Source organism: Diadema antillarum, unplaced genomic scaffold (assembly GCF_040938485.1).
Source record: "Diadema antillarum isolate AM-2024a unplaced genomic scaffold, OU_Dant_1.0 seq00000839_RagTag, whole genome shotgun sequence".
Lineage (NCBI taxonomy): Eukaryota > Metazoa > Echinodermata > Echinoidea > Diadematoida > Diadematidae > Diadema > Diadema antillarum.
The window spans coordinates 748,572-769,097 of record NW_027271715.1 but is presented as its reverse complement, the minus strand read 5'-3'; the positions used below and the strand labels follow the sequence as shown (position 1 = coordinate 769,097).

The window sequence follows — 20,526 nt, the reverse complement described above, 5'->3', positions numbered from 1 at the left end:
TGTAGGAGTGGTCTATTTATGGTGGCTTCTAATCACAAATCGTCTTTGCTCATCGTAATCACCACCCTGTCATCCTTGTGACATTCAGATTTTTTGCCTCAAATGTTTTGAATACTATGTAGAGAACTGCGATATTCCACTAAATTGATATCATATCATTGTTGAAATGGACCTGTTTGAGCTTATAGTAGAAGAATGGTCTTTATGTAAAGTTATACTGAAAGATCATGCACTGATAAACTTTCAGTGCGAGAAAGATGGCTTTCACTGGAAGGATGCTAGAAGAAGCTGATTGTAGGGAAATTAGCAAAACATTGCATGACCTGAGTTTAAAGGACAAGTTCACCTTCATAAACATAAGGATTGAGAAAATGCAACAATATTAGTAGAACACATCAGTGAAAGTTTGAGGAAATTTGGACAATCGATGCAAAAGTTATGAATTTTTAAAATTTGTTTTGGAACCGCTGGATGAGGAGACTACTACAGCTTGTGAGTCATATGCGTACAACAGTATAAAGAAAATATAAAAGAAAATTCAACATATTTTCACTTTTTTCGCATAATAAAAGAGCAATTGACTTACCTCTTTCTAAAGGCAGGGGGAATAATATTACCCATAACATTTATCGGTAGCGAGTCAGGGGAATGTGTACTTTTTTCAAAAGATGGAATTTTGTGAAATTCTCTTTATATTTTCCTTATATTGTTGTACGCATGTGACATCTAAGTTATTCATACACTGCAGTAGTCTTCTCATCCAGCGGGTACTGCACAAAAACTTCAAAAATTCATAACTTTTGAACGGATTGTCTGATTTTCCTCAAACTTTCAATGATGTGTTCTACTAATATTGCTACATTCTCTCAATCCTTATGTTTATGAAGGTGAACTTGTCCTTTAAGATCCAGGTTTCTAATTCCTAGAAATTTGGAGGTTAATTGGATGAGTAACAACCATGGCGCTATATAAATGCTGTTTCATCATCATCATATAAACGTAAGTAAATGATTGTCAAACCAACTGAAAACTCTGGCATTCCATTTACTTCGAGTCAGTAAAGCTCATCACAACACTTTTATATTCAACTATAGGATGGCGCTTCAGTCGAAACCCAGAAAGGCGTAAGAGGTTTCGTTATATGTAAGAGGTATATATTTTGAGGTTAATTGCTACCATTAGGACGCTTAATAGGCAATCTCAAGAGTTAGAGAGGTTTTAGTCATTGATAGTTTGCGTATGTCCACCAGTCAGTAATGTCATTGATATAATTAGCCTTTGGTAATTTGCCAAAATGTTTATGATATTAGTTTCAACTTTGCCATTCTTGGTGCTGACTGCCTGGTCTGTGTTTATGTCACAGGAAAAGAAAATGAAACTACCTAGTTTTGATTACTTTTGTGTGGCTGCGTACAAGTGGTACTCAGTTTTGTTCAATAGGCAGTAGAGGTCAGTGCAGTATGCAATAGCAAGTCAAAACCGCTTGTGCCTTGAATGTAGATACACAGTAATGTTGTCAATTGCAGTCAACATAGGAAAATATCCGAGGGAGTGACTTTTCACTTTTTCTTTCATGAGTTGCTCATCATTTGATTATTTGTGGATAAAATTTCTCTGTCTGTATTTTATCATATTATTTTGATCAGTTTCTGATGAGGTAAATTGGTCACCCATTGGAAAATGTAATTTAGCTGCAGTCAAAGAACTACATAATAGGAACTTTACTTTCACACTTCATGGCAGAATATGATGTAACTGTACTACAAAGATCCTGATGGGAAGTATTCTTGACAATTATAATTGGAATATACTAGTAATGTTCATAGTTATGAGCATTCACGCCTTCCAATGTCACTAAATGGAGAAGATTAAATCTCAGTGCACTGAGTGCAGAGAACTATAATGGGCATTATTCCTATAACTATCTCTGTAATTATTTGATCTATCTATCTATCAATCTATCTGTCTATCAGTCAATCTGTCATCTATCTATCTATCTATCTATCTATCTGTCTGTCATTCAATCAATCTATCTATCTATCTAATATCCATATTTGTCTTTAGTAAATCCATCTATCTGTTTCACTGTAGCTCTCCCTCTCTATTTGATATATATATATATATATATATATATATCAAACTATTTATCATCTATCTGTCTATCTATCTGTCTTTTAGTCAATCAATCTATCTATCTATCATCTACATATCTATCTATTTATCTGTCTATCTATTTACTATGTGTATATACTATCTAACAATCTACATCTGAACCATTGACATATTATTTATCTCTCTTTCTTATTACCTACAGCTATACTGTATTTGTCTATGTATGCGAATCTTTTCACTTAGGTTTTCATATTCTGTTAAAGGGATGGTACAGTATTGGTGGAGATGAGAATTGGGCTTTTAACTTTTTGCGAGATACCAAGAAAACACTTACGGTATAGTACAGAGCATACCATTTTGAGAGGAATTCAAAGTTTATTTGTTGAAAATCGGGTTTGGAATGACTGAAACATCCAAAAACAAAGTAAAACAAAGTAATTGTAATAAAGTGTGGGTCCTGCACTTTATTAGAATCACTCTCTTTTGGATATCTCAGCCATTTCAAAACCAATTTTCATCAAATAAACGTTAAATTCCTCATGGAATTACATGCTCTTTCATTTTTCGTAAGAGGTTTCTCATTATCTCACCAAAAAAAGTTAGAAACCAGAAATTAGGTCTCAACCAAAACTATACGATCCCTTTAATGTCAATGAAAGAAAGAGAGCAGGAGAGATACACATAAGATGAATGTCTTTGACATTTAACAGGATGCACTATGTATGTATAGACTTTGACTTCATGCTACTTTCTTGTGTTCTATTTATGTAATGACCAGTGTCACATGGGCGGACTTAAATAATACTCAATCACACTCGTGCCATTCACTTTAATGTACAATTTAATAAACCATTTGTAGAATATTTACAAGACTGAAATCAAGGAGTTGTGACCAACATAAAATGCAAAATCAAAATTCTGAGTGAGATAAATTAAATTACAATACTCTTATATTCGACAACCATGTAAACGGGACCCTGCCTTGGTCCGGTTCCACTTGTAATTTTGGCTTGACACTTGTTCAGAATAATTATAACAGCTTCACTATCAATTCGTTGTCCCTGACAATACCACTATCTGCTATCAAGCGCAACACTATTTGGTTCACACCACCGTAGTGCTGATCCTGAGATGACCAGCCTGCACGCACGACGGTTTACCGCGGTTATAACACTTGTCTTCAATTACACTGCTTCCGTTTACCTCCGGGTTCTGTGCTAACCCGCAATTATCATGAAGTGTATAACTACCAATATTCGAATTATGTGCACATTATTTTCATCTTTTTACCAATTTAAGCTGACCTTCATCTCTCTACTTCAGCGACACTTCCACGTCATGACCAATCATATCTACAGGGTGTCATGCACCCGCCAGGTTCATCGCTCACCTGCGTTGTCCACAGAGTCACATTAATTGTCAAACTGTTCGCTTCCAGAACATGAACTGATTCGTGGGTGGAGCGTCCTTATATGCGAGGTTGCTGTTCCAGCTCCAAAGTCTCGCGAGGGACCCGCGTTCCGTATTCATTGGCGTCAAAAGTTCTCCCTAGCGAGGGGCGGGCACAGTCGCTCCGCTGCGAATGCGTCGGCCTGGGAGTAGATTCGACCTCGGCCTCGGCGCCATCTACAAAATTATTTAAATGCAACATATACCAATGGGGTGTGTTCTAACCACACACACAAAAACATTATCAGCTTAAAATCCTGACATCACAGTGAAAATTTGAGAACTGCATTATTATCCAATTAACATACAAATTTCACATAATGAAATGTTTCAAACATTGGAAATATAACAGTGCATAGCTTATCAAACATCACCGCATCGTTTTCAAAAACTGTACACCATTATAATATACTTTATCACTTATTCACGGGGTTCTCCGGAGCTATATGTGGTGCCCTGAAACACATTCACATCCTTACACACGACAAAGCAGAAATAAAATCGCAATTTAACTTACCAATGACCGGTGTAATATGACCAAAATGCCTCTTCTTCTTGTCTACTGGGAGGCTGCAAAGGCTGTTGGAATACGCCTTCTGGCAGCAACCAAAATCTGAACTCAAATCAGCCAGTATACAGGCTGACGGTAAGGTGGACGGACGGCTCCTGGCCGCAAACGAAATTGGGCTTAGACACAAAATTATCTTGCCAACTGGCGCCTGGGTGTGGCAGGTTGGTTTCCTGCCATCACGGAGCTAACTCAATGTTCTCTCGGTGAAATCAAAATGGTGTCTGCCACGAAAAGATCCAACTCTACTGTTAAATTGCTACTCGACTACGACACTCCTTTTCGAGGCATTTGGAATATTTGATACAACTAAAAGGACTTGAACGAAAACACCTATACCGCACTCTCCCGGAACTGGAGCTATTTCCTGTCTTTTCTTTCTACATTAATTGACATGCAAAAATAAATGAACTCCTCTCGGTCATCGATGGCGCGACTTGTAAAACATTCACACCTGTCCTAGCACTTTCTCTCTCTCACTCTCGCTTTCCCTCTCGCTCACTCACTCGCACTTTTTGTCTCGTTATCCCTACCCGTAAACATGTTTGTCTAGTTGAGTGACCGATAGGTGTCGTACATGAAACAACCTGGAAATGCATTTTCAATGTGACATTTCACTCCCCCTTTCGAAAAATGCATTTCATAATTAAAAGAAATTTCTTATAACACTATCTTTCTCTCTACAGCCGGCTTAGTAGGTCTGCGCCAACATTCTCGCTGCCGCGGATAGCTTCCACCCGGAATCTGTAGGGTTGCAAAGCCAGAATCCAACGCATTAGCCTCCCATTTGCAGGGCTAGCCTTGTTCATGTACACTAGTGGGTGGTGGTCGGTTTCTAGCACAAATTGTCTGCCGTACAAGTATGGTTCGAACTTCTTTACTGCCCAAACTACAGCTAAGCACTCACGTTCTATGGTTGAGTATGCTTGTTCTCGTCGAAGCAGTTTTCGGCTCGCGTGGGAGACTGGAAATCGTTCGTCTTGGTGTGTTTGGAGGAGGACTGCTCCTAGTCCAACGTTGGAGGCGTCTGTCCTGAGGATGAAGTCCTGTGACAAATCTGGCAAATGAAGGATAGGGGGGTTAGAAAGTTTTTCCTTCAGTGTTGTGAAGGCCTGCTCTTGGCTCGTTTCCCATTTTACCTTGTTTGGTTCAGCATTTCTGGTCCTGTCTGTGAGTGGTGCGGCGACGACGGCGTAGTTCGGAATGAACTTCCGATAGTAGTTCGCCATACCTAGGAAGGATCTGAGCTCTCGTTTGGTCTGAGGCTGACTTACCTCTTGGATGGCTTTGAGTTTTTCAGGGCGGGGTCTTACCTGTCCGTGTTCGATCACATGTCCTAGGAATTCGACGCTTGTCTGTCCGATGAAGCACTTACTTGGTCTAGCAGTGAGCTTTGCGGCTCGTAGTCGTCTGAAGAGTTCTGTGAGTGTACGTAGGTGTTCTTCCCACGTGGTCGAATAGATGAGGATGTCGTCGATGTAGTTCACCGTTCCTCCGAGTCGGTCTAGCAGTCTCCTCATCAGTCGACTGAAGGAGGCGGGAGCGTTTACTAAGCCGAAGGGCATCATTGTGAACTGAAAGAGACCATCGGGGGTAAGAAAAGCGGTTAGTGGTTTGGATTCGGCAGCCATGGGTACCTGCCAGTATCCTTTGCTGAGATCTATTTTGGTGAAGAACTTTGCATGGGCGACTTTTGTGAAGAGTTCATCTTGATCTGGTATGGGTTCAGCATCAAATACAGTCACTTTATTGAGTTTTCTGAAGTCTACACAAAACCGGTTGCTGCCATCGGGCTTTTTAACCAGTACTATGGGGGAGGCAATGGGGCTTTCTGATGGCTCAATTACTCCGAGCGATAGCATGGTTTTTACCTCTTCTCTGACTGTGTCTCTAAGAGAGTGGGGAATGGGATATGGTTTACTCTTCAGGTGTTCATTTCCTTTGAGTTTGATGTGGTGTTCGCCTAACGTGGTTCGACCGGGAAGATCAGACAGGACGTCTTTGTACTCGTTGAGGAGTTCGTTGACCTGTTCTTTCTGTGGGGAGGAAAGGGCTGAGTTAATTGAGACATCGTCGAGTGACTCTTTCGCCTGAAATGGGAAAGGCTGTAGGAGAGATGTGTTAGTTAGTGGTTGCTGCGTTTCTTCCTCGTCATCATTTTACTCTTCGCATTCGATCACGGCGGTACAAGCAGCTTCGGCATCTGAAATAGAGGGAACATCATTTCTAGCGTGATACTTTTTCAGAAGATTGATGTGGAACACCTTTGGTTTCCCGTTGAGGTCGATCCTGTAGTCCATGGAGCTGATTTTGGAGATCACGTCAAAGGGGCCCTTCCATTGTAGAAGGAGCTTATTCCTGTCAGTTGGTAGGAGTAGGAGTACCTTGTCTCCGACTTGTAGCTCCCTGTGTTTTGCCTTCTGATTGTAGTATTTTGCATACCTGTTTGCTGATTTCTGAAGTTGAGTGTGGGCGTTGCGGCATGTCTCGTCGATCCTGTTTCGGAGATCAAGTACATAGTGGTAAGTAGACTTGGTCTCACCTGTTTCGGCTTCTCCTGTCCAGAGTTCTCTCAGGATGTCGAGGGGTCCGCGTACCTTCCGGCCGTAAAGAAGCTCGAACGGGGAGAACCCCATGCTCTCTTGTGGTGCTTCTCTCACTGCAAATAGAAGGGGAGTAATGTACCTGTCCCAGTCTTTTGGGTTTTCAGCGCACATACGTTTCAACATTTGTTTTAGAGTGCCATTGAAGCGCTCAACTAGTCCATTCGCGGCAGGGTGATATGGGGATGTAGTGAAGTGTTTGATGGAGAGTAATTTGCTTACCTCTTTCATGAGATCAGATGTGAACTGAGTCCCTTGATCGGTCAGCATTTCCTTGGGGATTCCGACTCTGGTGAAGATGCTCACTAGGGCTTCTGCAACTCTTTCTGTCTCGATGCTTGGGAGTGGGATTGCCTCGGGGTACCTAGTAGCAACATCAATAACGGTAAGTATGTACCTATTTTTCTGGTCAGTCATTGGGTGTATTGGTCCAACTATGTCTACAGCAATGCGTTCGAAGGGGACTTCGATGAGCGGCATTTTTCCGAGTGGGACCTTGGTTACACGACCTTTTGATAGTGTACGTTGGCAGACGTCACACGATCTACAGTACCTGGTAATGTCAGAGTTCATACCGGGCCAAAAGAAATTGGTAAGTATCTTTTCTGTTGTCTTTTTGGTACCTTGATGCCCTCCGAGTATATTTTCATGGGCTGTTTGCATAACCTGTTTGCGGTATTGTTTTGGTACTACCACTTGTGTGATTGTTGTGTCGGGGTCCATTTGGGGAGAGTGGAATGAGCGATACAGCATTCCGTCTTTGTAAAAGAAGGAAGAGAGACCGTTATTGCGACTTACCTTCTCTGAACGAGTATCGGCGAGTTCTCGCAGGCGGTGTAATGTTTCATCCTTCTGTTGTGCCTCTTTGAGAGCTGTTGGAGTCACGATATCTTCCATTGGGTGTGGGGTTCTGAGAGGACGAAATGGCTTACCGTCTCGTTGAGCCTGGGCTCTCGTCTGTACTGCGCCGACAGGCATTGGTGTAGCCGTCCAGTCAGGATCTGGGTTGTCTGGTTCTCTTACTCCGGGTAGGTTACCTAAAATCAGGTCATAGAGTGGAGTTTTCATGCACAATGCGTTAACTTTTCCTACGTAGAAGGGAGTGTCTACATCTATTCTAGCGACGGGGAGAGTTTTCACTGTGCCGTCAATCAGCACGCAAGTACTTTCTTCACCTGTCATTTGGGTTGGCTGGACAAGATCTTGTTTAATGACAGCTCCGCTGCAGCCGCTGTCTCTGAGAACAGAAGTTTGATTGTTATTGACTAGTCCGTTAGTAACTGGCATTTGTCTGACCACATGTTCTTTGGTGCATGCTGCACTCATCAACGGCAAGGAGTGTCCACATTTGAATTGGATATGGTCTGTGGTGGATTCTAGCTTGGGGCATTGAGTGGCATCCGAACCATCATACAAGAAGCCTCAATTTTGACCTTTGTGTTAGTGCAAGCTGGACATTGACAGGGAGTATGTGGATTTGGTTCTACCTGATCGGGTTCCAATGAAGCCAGGTTGTGTTCCGAGATAGGGGGGTTTCCTTGCTCTGGATCCTGGGCGAGGACTAGACCTGCCGATTTCATGGGGGAGAAAGGACAATAGTTAGCAATGTGACCTGGTTTGTGGCATATGAAACACGTTCTGCCTCTGTTTCCCTGTTTTGTACAATCACGGGCAAGGTGACCGTGTTGGTGGCAGTTGTAACATTTGGGTTGAGATGGGGGCCTATTTCCTGAAATGTTATTTGGAGGGATTTTACCTTCAGGTCTGGTGTTGCTCCGTGGCATCTGTCCCACGTGTGTCTGGATGTTCCTTTGTGCCGGTGGGGGTGGTTTGAAGGTGCCTCCTCTGGCGTCTAAGTACTGCTCAGCTAGTTTCACCACGTCCTTCGAAGTCTCGGGCTGCCGTTCCTTCAGGAAGATGGCCAGCTCTCGATGACACCCACTGATGAGCTGCTCCCGGAGGAGTAGATCTGCCAGCTCCTCGAAGGTGTGCTCTATACCAGAGAGGCTTACCCACCTGTTCAAGTAGTTCTCTAGTCGGTTTGCATACTGGGATGCCGTTTCTCCTGTTGTCGGTTTGCCTGAAAAAAACTTGGAGCGAAATCCTTCTGCAGTGAGCTGAAAGGATTTCAAGAGTGCATGTTTCAAAGTGTCATAATCATTGGATTCCGCACTTGACAATCTAGAGTGAACATCAAGAGCCTTACCTGTAAGCAGTGTGCTTAAGTTGAGTGCCCAGTCTGTAGTTGGCCAGTTTTGATTTTTGGCATATCGTTCGAACCGCTGTAGATAGGCATCTATGTTATCTTTGTCTTCCTGAAATAGAGGCAATTTTGGAGATCGAGCTTTGCACCCATTAGAACTTGATTCGCTTTTGGTTTGCTTTTCACGCGCTATCGCCAATTGTAGCTCGGCTGTTTCTCTTTCCTGTCGCCTTAACTCTAACATGTCCGCTCTTTCCTCTCTGAGTCTCTTTTGCTCGTCTGTAACAAACTGCCTAAGCTCCTCTCCACTGAATCCGAACTTTTCTCCAATTTCAGTTAACTTAGCTAGCTCCATTCTGAATTACCTGAGCACTTATAATACAAGAATGTATTCAAATCAGTTCAGATCATGTACACAATGAATATACAACGGTGCACCTATAGATAGTACATACATACAAATGTAGAGGAAACAAAAAAATCACAAGTTTTCCTCAACCTTTTTCTTTACACTTTTTTCTCCGTTTATATACCCATGTGACTTCGAATGGCACGAGTTATATTCCCGGACAAGCCCCCAGAAAATGTCACATGGGCGGACTTAAATAATACTCAATCACACTCGTGCCATTCACTTTAATGTACAATTTAATAAACCATTTGTAGAATATTTACAAGACTGAAATCAAGGAGTTGTGACCAACATAAAATGCAAAATCAAAATTCTGAGTGAGATAAATTAAATTACAATACTCTTATATTCGACAACCATGTAAACGGGACCCTGCCTTGGTCCGGTTCCACTTGTAATTTTGGCTTGACACTTGTTCAGAATAATTATAACAGCTTCACTATCAATTCGTTGTCCCTGACAATACCACTATCTGCTATCAAGCGCAACACTATTTGGTTCACACCACCGTAGTGCTGATCCTGAGATGACCAGCCTGCACGCACGACGGTTTACCGCGGTTATAACACTTGTCTTCAATTACACTGCTTCCGTTTACCTCCGGGTTCTGTGCTAACCCGCAATTATCATGAAGTGTATAACTACCAATATTCGAATTATGTGCACATTATTTTCATCTTTTTACCAATTTAAGCTGACCTTCATCTCTCTACTTCAGCGACACTTCCACGTCATGACCAATCATATCTACAGGGTGTCATGCACCCGCCAGGTTCATCGCTCACCTGCGTTGTCCACAGAGTCACATTAATTGTCAAACTGTTCGCTTCCAGAACATGAACTGATTCGTGGGTGGAGCGTCCTTATATGCGAGGTTGCTGTTCCAGCTCCAAAGTCTCGCGAGGGACCCGCGTTCCGTATTCATTGGCGTCAAAAGTTCTCCCTAGCGAGGGGCGGGCACAGTCGCTCCGCTGCGAATGCGTCGGCCTGGGAGTAGATTCGACCTCGGCCTCGGCGCCATCTACAAAATTATTTAAATGCAACATATACCAATGGGGTGTGTTCTAACCACACACACAAAAACATTATCAGCTTAAAATCCTGACATCACAGTGAAAATTTGAGAACTGCATTATTATCCAATTAACATACAAATTTCACATAATGAAATGTTTCAAACATTGGAAATATAACAGTGCATAGCTTATCAAACATCACCGCATCGTTTTCAAAAACTGTACACCATTATAATATACTTTATCACTTATTCACGGGGTTCTCCGGGGCTATATGTGGTGCCCTGAAACACATTCACATCCTTACACACGACAAAGCAGAAATAAAATCGCAATTTAACTTACCAATGACCGGTGTAATATGACCAAAATGCCTCTTCTTCTTGTCTACTGGGAGGCTGCAAAGGCTGTTGGAATACGCCTTCTGGCAGCAACCAAAATCTGAACTCAAATCAGCCAGTATACAGGCTGACGGTAAGGTGGACGGACGGCTCCTGGCCGCAAACGAAATTGGGCTTAGACACAAAATTATCTTGCCAACTGGCGCCTGGGTGTGGCAGGTTGGTTTCCTGCCATCACGGAGCTAACTCAATGTTCTCTCGGTGAAATCAAAATGGTGTCTGCCACGAAAAGATCCAACTCTACTGTTAAATTGCTACTCGACTACGACACTCCTTTTCGAGGCATTTGGAATATTTGATACAACTAAAAGGACTTGAACGAAAACACCTATACCGCACTCTCCCGGAACTGGAGCTATTTCCTGTCTTTTCTTTCTACATTAATTGACATGCAAAAATAAATGAACTCCTCTCGGTCATCGATGGCGCGACTTGTAAAACATTCACACCTGTCCTAGCACTTTCTCTCTCTCACTCTCGCTTTCCCTCTCGCTCACTCACTCGCACTTTTTGTCTCGTTATCCCTACCCGTAAACATGTTTGTCTAGTTGAGTGACCGATAGGTGTCGTACATGAAACAACCTGGAAATGCATTTTCAATGTGACAACCAGACATATTAAACAGAGAGAATAAATTTTTATTTTCGTCATGAAGATTAGTCACACGTCTGTGCATCGTAGGCCCTTGAATGAGTAGGGTGTCTGGTAATATGCCAAAGTGATGAGTCTGGTAGATAAGGATGAATATTTCTGTCTGGCCCACTGCGTACCCTATGCTTAGCCATGCACCCCTAGGATGCTATTAATGTACTTCCCCTCCGGTGTGGACACTATCTGTGGGTTGAATGTCGAGTCTGGCTACACTGTAGATCCTGGATGGTAGCGTCTCCGGTTACAAGTCGGTGTTCTTAACCTTTCACTACGAACTCCTCCCTTCTTTTTATATTCTGGGGAAGAATTAGATACCAGTATAATTGAGGAACATATAAAAGAAGCGGTAATTGAGACTTATTAGATAGTGTTCTATGGTGTCCTGGAATAAGGGTAAAATCATGTGTACAAATTTATAGACAACTTTCTGGAGACAGCTAGTGAACAATGAGTGCTGATAACAAGGATGTACTGGAACTAATCAAGTATTTTCTTGTGAAGAAGTTGAGCTGACGTTGAATGTACAAATTTTAGGTGATACATGATCCAAAATTTGGCCTGAGTTACTTGTAAAGGCACTCACCAGTGTGACCACATCGAAAAGAACACAGAATGTGCTAACACACTTGGTCCAGTTATGCAGTATAGACCAATTCGGTTTGGGTGCTGTTTTTTATGAGAATTTTTAACTGGGGGGTTTCAAGTATGCCTAACAAAAGATAATTTATTCACTGACAATCAGCTGTAGCAACACACCTGGCTCATTGCATAACTAACCCATCGAAAGTGCTTTTGTTCTTCTTTGGAAGCCCCCATTTGTGGCCGTTTTAAGTTACAGTGCTCTGAAGTTGGATTTATCTATAGCAGGAGAGCTTTGGAAATAACGCACTGTGATCCTTGTGGTACAGCAGTACATGGTTGATGGAAACCCTGAGAAGGTTGAGAGGCCTTCAGGGAAAAATGAATAGAAACCACAAGGGTTTTGCTTATTTCATCATAAGATTAGTTACATTTAGACTCTGATCCTTGACTTCGAGTGTTTCTGCATGGTAATAGCTACAAGCCTAATCTCAAAATTAGCTTAACTTCAAATTAATAGTCACTGTCTGAATGCAACTATTAAAGGAGGAACTGAAAGTGAAGCATGGAGGAAAGTTTAGATTATCAAGAAAAGTACTTTTAGATGTTAGTTATGGTTTTAGTTTCCTTTATGGTGGAAAAGAGGATTTCTGTGAATCCCTTCTCACTTTTCCTTGTCACTGTTGATAGCTCTTCGTGTTTGTAAGCTAGATCCCGAGTTTTATCATTGTAATCCAAGGTGTTTCACATTGTTGATTCATGCATGAGAATCATTAGAGCTCCTGAATTATCTACTCAAAAGACATATATGACAATGTCCGAGCAATATTTTGTGGGGACTGTTTTAACAGGCAGGCAGAAAAAAAAGAGATTGCCCGGACACTACCGAACCTCGCCGCAGTGTAAAACTCGATGTTGAAATGCTCTGTTAAAGCAGGGCTTTCATTAAGTGAATGCCCGATAACTGTACAGGTGACAGTGTGATTACAGTGCTCAAAGAGGTATGGTGTATACTCATTCACTCGTCACTGTGTGTAATCCGTAAAACAGAAGAAACAAATGCGTTTGACTTCAAGGGTTTTAATGTGAAGAGCAGCTATGCACAGTCAATGCAGTGATAGCTTGTCCACTGAAAACTGTGTAGCCAAGGTATACATGATACATCCTTGGTGTGGCTGAAATGATGTACCAGCATCTGTGTACTGTTACATCATCGTAGGATGAATGATGTATGTTTGAAGAATTTAATTGCGAAATGAGTTTACTCCATCCTTGTCAATTTGAGTTATTTGCAGTTAAACTTATGCTGAAAAACAAAGAAATGATAAGAAAATATATGAGATACTTTTCAATCCTAACTTCAAAAATATTCCTTGTTATTTGTAACAAGTGAGCTATTGTATCATTGGAAGGGTTTTACATGTATATCCTTTATAAAATGGTGATTGACTTCAATACTGTAAATGGTGCTTTCACATTTTGCAAACAAACTCTTCATTTGTTAATGGATATTTAATTTGCATGGAGAAGATGATGATTTGCTACAGTTGTATCGTGTTGGGTTTACAAACTGCTACCCTGTGTGAGTAGATATGGTATGTATGCCTCTACACTGTGTTTGCTTGAGTGCATTTGTCTGAATGTATTCGGTAGTTGTACAAAATGGAGTGCTTAATTGTCGGAAGTATCGTATGCATGTGGACAATATGTGTAACGTGTGTGGGTTGTATGCTCTTAAATTATTCAGAGATGTCAAGGCTGGGAATGAGAAACTGCTATTTAGTGACATACATACTGTAACTTAATGGGTAGGTGTGAAGCAGATCCCCCCCCCCCCCCCCCCCCCCTTGGTAGGTCGCCATTATTATAGTCGACAATAGATGCCATGAGTGGAGGTCAGAATGTGTAGATTGTGTTACATACAGTGTACCAAGCAGGACCATGTTTACTCAGTGCCAATGACTATATCTGAAATGAGTTCTACCTGTATGTGTTTGTGTTGGAATCCATGCAATAGATCACATGCCAAAAATGAAACACAATATGTTTACCTATGGAGCGTCTCACCCAGGATTGCTCATCACTACACTGACATTCAATTGAAGCATTTGATCTCTTGTGTGGATGCAGAGAATGTTGAATGAATAATGAAACAAAATACTCTTTTAAAAAAAATCTCTGGTATTGACAATTTTAAGCATTATATGAAGTGAATGGGAAATTACTCTTGAGGTACAAGTGCATGTATGTTACACAAATGTTACATGTATATGTATACATGTAACATGTTACTTGGCACAGCTGTAACGTGCTCCACCTTTTGGGCACCAAGTCAACTGATATACCAATGTATACCAAGGAGTGTTTCCTTTTCTACCTATCCATGATTAGTATCTGTCTATATCAACCTATGAAGACTTCGATCTATCTGTAATTTAAAACCAATACAACCCTTAACCTTGCAAAAGTATCACCTGACTTTGTACCAACAGCCAATGTATGCCCAATTATTGCCATGTGCATTGCATTGAAAAGAGACTCACTGCTACAGCTGTGCAATCAGTGAGCACACAGCTACCAGTTTGAGTTCTTTGGATTAAAAAAGACATTTAATTTGATTGATTACTTGGTATGATCATTTCTGGTTTTATTAGTTTGTTGATAGGGAAACTGGTGTGGATTGTCACTGTTGATATAAAGCAAATCAATCACCTTGTCGTGGGATACCTTATTTTTTGTCTAAGAAATGAATTATATACTGTAAAAGTGGTTTCTTTCACGTACAGATACTTTCGCGGTTTCCATTGGTGCCGACTTTTTCGCGTGTGTTTAAATTCGCGGTCAGCAAAATTTGTGTTTGTGTTGACCATCAATACCGTCAATACCTGCAATGCGCGGAATTTTTATGTGTGTGCAACAGCGTTGTAACAAGCGGCGAGTTGAAAACATTTCCTTGCATGGTTAATTTCGCGCGACTTTTCAAACATTTTCGCGTGATGTTAAATTCGCAGTTCAACCTCAAAACGCGAAAAGTGCGAAAATAAAACCACCGCGAAAGAAACCACTTTTACAGTATGTACTGACAATAACTAATCATGTATAGCAGTATGTCAGTGTGTCTGAAAAATGTTAGGAGAGTTCTTTCAAGAAACATAAAAATGATGAGTGATTATGTAAGAGTCGTAACCTCTGTCTCTCTGACTCATTCTTGCACTCATTTCCTATTCCTCTTTCAGTTATTCACTCTCTCTACACGGTATGTTTCAATGTTTACCTTGATATATGGGCCTGTGAAGTTGGTGTTTCTTTTTCTTTCTTCAATTTGTTCACTCCTTGTTATATGAAGAATGTTTGCCTGAGGTATGGTCAGAGACCTTATTCTTCTTTTTACTTTACTTTTAGCTGAATATTTATGCAAATATCTTCTCATTGCCCTGTTCATGTATGCACCCCCTTGCAGAATCTCTCCCTCTGTGACTTGATTTGTGCAATGATAATTTGATTAAATGCGTGTTCAATGTAAATAAGATTGACGTCTTTCTTGCCTTGTTTATTCAAGTTTGCTCAAGCTGATTTCTGGTCTCTTCTTCAATGATCAGTGATAGGTTCAGTAAAAGTCTACAATTTAATGAAAGTAATGTGAATAGATTAGTATGCTATGCCTTTGCAACTGAATGACAGTTCCTTTTCATAGACATAAATAAACACCAATTGATTAGTGTTTTAGTAGTAGCCATGATAAAAATCATGGGCATACACAATCGAGGGTTGGACTTGAACCAACACCTCCTGATCACCGGACAGGCATCCTGTCCACCAGACTACCAACCTTTTATCACACAGCCAGTCCTGGTTCTTATTCCTTATAGCAGTAGGCACTGTAAATGGTAAAATCGAATGAATGAATTCAGTTGATTTGATGAGTGGTCAATCAGTTCAATAAAAACAACTCCAGTCAAGAATTCATTCATTTCAATATGCTATTCCTTTTGTCTTTTCTGACCACAGGAAAGGAGTGACCGCTCTCAACAAGAGCGTGAAGAGCATCACTGAGATTGGAGGTAGTGCGGCCAATGGGAATCCACCCCTCCTTCCCGCCTCCATGACCATGGACGAGAGCGAGTTGCTAGGGGATACCAAGTACCGTAACTATGTGACGGCAGTGGAGAGGGCCCTGAGGGCCTTTGAGTACTCCAGCGAGTGGGCCGACCTCATTTCAGCCCTGGGCAAGCTGAACAAGGTATCCTTGTTTAACCCTAACTAGGCCGGGCTATTTAGGTAGTTGATAGAGCCGGGGGGGGGCCTCCCAGGCCCCCCCTCCAGATCTCGGCCGTCGACCGCGTGATCGCGACGAAAATTGGCACACACATTGCCTATGATGTAATCTAATATACCATGAAGTTAATTTTTCAAAAAAATCATCATTTATGCTAAATTATGCTAATTTATGCATGATGATGCATAAAATCAGACTATTTGGTATAAATCACAAAATAAAGCTCAAAACAGGCACATTTTTGGTGTAAATATTCTTTTTAGTGTCCTTAGCAAATATAATTTAAAAAAATTGTGATATCAGAAAAAATTCTTAAGTATTTTATTGTTTTTTTGAATTTCTTATTTATTTCTCTGTTTTTTTGACTTTATGTTTTTCATTGTTTTTTCGATGAAATTTGTCCGCGACATCGCTCCGAACAAGAAAATATGTTATTCATTGATTTTAATCAATAAAACACCAAAATAATCATGCTTTTATGAAATTTGCCAGTTAGCACAGTTTGCATTCAAATTGTACACGAATTAACGTTTTTGAGCAATTTTTGGTCTGACATGCATGTACATATTTATGCGTAACTTCGGAACCGCGCGCCCAGGCGTCGCAAATTTGGTGTCAAAAGATGCGGGAGACTCGAAAGAAAAAAGTCATGAAACGTCGCGGCGATAGCTTTTTGCGATTGCGATACATTGCGCGGAACGTCAAGGGGGGGGGCCTCGGAGGTCCCCCCGGCCTAGTTAGGGTTAATACTCCAGGCAGATTCAGCCCTGGGCCTTGTTTTGTGTCAAAACTGATAACAAGATCTCATATCATGCTCAAAGCAGTACTGTAAAAGTGGAGGTTTTCATGCATTTTGCATGGCCTGAATCTTTTGTGAGAATAAAAGTGCCTATTTTTTTGCGTGTATTGTTATGATATTCTGTCTACTTGATTTTGCAAAATAAAATACACAAGAAATTCTCTTCTACCGGAATCACAGGTACCTCGAATCAAGCATAGTTAGGGAGATCATGCTTTCTCATACATGGGCCCAAACCTTTGGAATAGCCTCCCAAAATCTCTTTGACAAGCATCTTCTATTGATGCTTTTAAAAAGAACCTCAAGACATGCCCTTTCAATTTAAATTGACAGCTGTTAATATGTACGTATATTGTTTGTTGTTTATTGTTCTTATATCTTCTGTGATACTCTGTTGTAACGTGATATGATATGTACTCTGTTCTACAGCGCCATGAGTATCTATTCAGGTGGAATGAGCGCTTTATAAGAGTCTCTCCTTTGTTATTATTATTATCATTAATCAGTAGCTAACTTGCGACAGTTTTGATGTGTAAAAGTCCAGTCCTAACTTGTTAAATCCTTTCTCCATCATTCAGGTTCTGCAGACCAACTCACGGTACCGCATCATCCCCAAACGTCTCCTGATTGGTAAGCGTCTGGCACAGTGCACCCATCCAGCCCTCCCCAGTGGGGTCCATCTCAAGGCTCTAGAAACATATGACCTCATCTTTAGGTTTATTGGGCCAAAGCTGCTATGTCAGGTAAGTGGAAGAACTAACTTAGTATGCTTGTCTATGGAAACTGTGTTATAACAAAATCACCTTGTCCTCAATGGGTTAACTTTATGGCTGACATGTGACATCACTGGGTACATTCGAGCACTCAAAACCACACTGAACTGAACAGAACCATACCTATTATAGAATGGGTAGTGAGAATCCTGCAATCTCATTGGTCGAGAGCTATGTGTTGATTCTATACTGGCTGCATCCTGAGTCATAGTGGTAAACATGTTATCACTCACTTGTAGCAAGAGTATGCACACTTGTAGTAAAGGTTTGCGCACTAAGCAAGCGTTCGGGAACTCAGTATGAGGCTCCTATTGGCTAAAAAAAAACATGCATCCATTACATTTTTTCATGCATGCATGGTTTTGAAGTAGTGGATGCATGACTTTGGGCTCTCGTCCATGGCAAGCCAAAAGGAAATACATCCCATAAATTTGCCATCAGGTAAAATGGAGAGAAAAATGGATTTTTGGCAAGAAAATGACCCATTCTATAACACAGATGATGCACATGTCTTTTCGTGTGCCAGTTGGAATAGTGTGCATGCAGTAACTATGGAATTCAGCCTGAACTCACTCGGGTCCGCCTCATGGGTTAAGCATTCCATAGTTACCTTATGCACACAATTCCGACTGATGCACTCAGACCTGTGCGTCATTTGTACGCCATGCCAGACTGGGAGTGTTCATTGCGCTCTCTGGAGATGGCATACCTAATGAGCTATTTTTAGCTCACCTGAGCCAAAGGCTCAAGTGAGCTATTGCGATCGCCCTTCGTCCGGCGTCCGTCGTGCGTCGTCCGTCGTGCGTCGTCCGTTGTGCGTCGTGCGTCGTGCGTAAACTTTTTCATTTTCATCTTCTTCTTGAAAACCCCAAGACCGATTTTCATCAAACTTGGCAGGTAGCATCCCTAGGGGGTTAGGAACTCAATTTGTTAAAATGGGCACCATGCCCCACCCAGGGGGCCCCAGGGGGCCCAAACCCCCCAAAATTAAGGAATCTGTAAAAATCTTCTTCTCTAGAACCAGAAGTGATAGAGCTAAGTTAATACTATGAGTTAGTACATTGATGACTGTAGTTTCAAGTTTGTTCATGGCAGAATCAGGGGTGCCCCCCTTGGGACCCAGGGGAGGGGGGTGGGGAAGGGTTCTAATGGGGCCTAAATTGTACATTTTCATCTTCTTCTTGAGAACCCCATGACCCATTTTCACCAAACTTGGCAGGTAGCATCCCTAGGGGGTTAGGATCTCAATTTGTTAAAATGGGCACCATGCCCCACCCAGGGGGCCCCCAGGGGTCCCAAACCCCCCAAATGAAGGAATCTTTATAAATCTTCTCTAGAATCAGAAGTTATAGAGCTGAGATAATACTATGAGTGAGTCCATTAATGACTGTAGTTTCAAGTTTGTTCATAGGAGATCCAGGGGTGCCCCTCTTGGGTAGGGGGGGGGGGGGTGGTTGGAAGGGTCCAAATGGGGGCCTGAATTGTACATTTTCATCTTCTTCCTGAAAACCTCATGATGGATTTTTGTCAAACTTGGCAGGTAGCATCCCTAGGGGGTCAGGATCTCAATTTATCAAAATGGGCACCATGCCCCACCCAGAGGGCCCCAGGGGCCCCCAATCCCCCCAAATTAAGGAATCTTAAAAAAATTTGGCCCTTATTGTACATTTTCATCTTCTACTTGAGAATGCCTGGTCAAATTTTGGTAGAGCTGTGAATAATTGAGATTAGTGACTGCGTGAAAGGTGAACTTGCGATACTCAGGTGAGCGCTAGACCCGCGGGTCTCTTGTTTTACTTGAGTCAGAGGGGTCACACATTGTGTAGCAACCAACACATTCACCTCTCGCACCTACGCTGCCTACAGGTGTCCCTAACAAGGAGAATCGAATTTTTGTATTATGACATGCTGCATGCTACGTACATTTTCCATAAGCCAGACAGTGTAATCATACATTTAAGATTCTTTTATCAGTATATATTTCTTATGTTTATATGTTTGCAGGATATGTTTATATACAGTGCTGGCCTGTTCCCGTTGCTAGGCAACGCATCCATGTCAGTCAAGCCGGTTCTGCTAAATCTCTATGAGGAACACTACCTGCCTCTTGGCGAGCACTTGAAGCCCGCCCTCACTGGTCTGCTTCAAGGGATTCTTCCTGGATTAGAAGAAGGGTCTGATTTCTATGACAGGTAGGTGATCAAACGAAGAAGCGGTATTGTAAAAGCAGGAAGGTTTACATGTCATTTGAGTAATTTTCACGCTTAGTTGGGTGAGATGAATTTTGTGTGTATTTGATACAATTGAATCAAAGCAAAGTATGTAACAAGCAAAAACAAATTTTGTGCTTTTATTTTCATGCAAGTTTCTTGTGCAAAATGTGTGAAAATTTTCACACCACAAAAATTTTCACTTTCACAGTATTGCTATGGATGTGTATGTGATATTGACTGGTCACCCCTTGGTGTATGTGTAATACCTTCATTGTAGTTACAGCCAAATCATTTAATTTTTTTTTGTTGATATCATGCTGGTGGAATTCAATGCAGAACACAAGTAAAAAAAATAACTGACTATAATATTGATGCTGTAACAAAATGTTTTATTTTTCCATGGACATTTGCTGTAGTCAGTTGGTTGTTATCATTATATTCATGGTGTATGTTGTTTTAAATTTATTTTTC

At 41.4% G+C, this 20,526-nt stretch overlaps 1 protein-coding gene and 1 pseudogene across 1 annotated transcript in view; one reads left to right on the top strand and one right to left on the bottom strand.

The window, feature by feature from the left end:
* Positions 1-20,526, top strand: part of LOC139740182 (protein DOP1A-like) — a 57,043-nt gene that overhangs the window by 8,658 nt on the left and 27,859 nt on the right. The window contains exons 2-4 of the mRNA XM_071650770.1: positions 16,003-16,234; positions 17,648-17,812; positions 19,847-20,034. Of these exons, the coding sequence (XP_071506871.1) occupies positions 16,003-16,234; positions 17,648-17,812; positions 19,847-20,034 (585 nt within the window). The remainder of the gene's footprint in view (positions 1-16,002; positions 16,235-17,647; positions 17,813-19,846; positions 20,035-20,526) is intronic.
* LOC139740183 (uncharacterized) lies at positions 6,968-9,290 on the bottom strand (annotated as a pseudogene).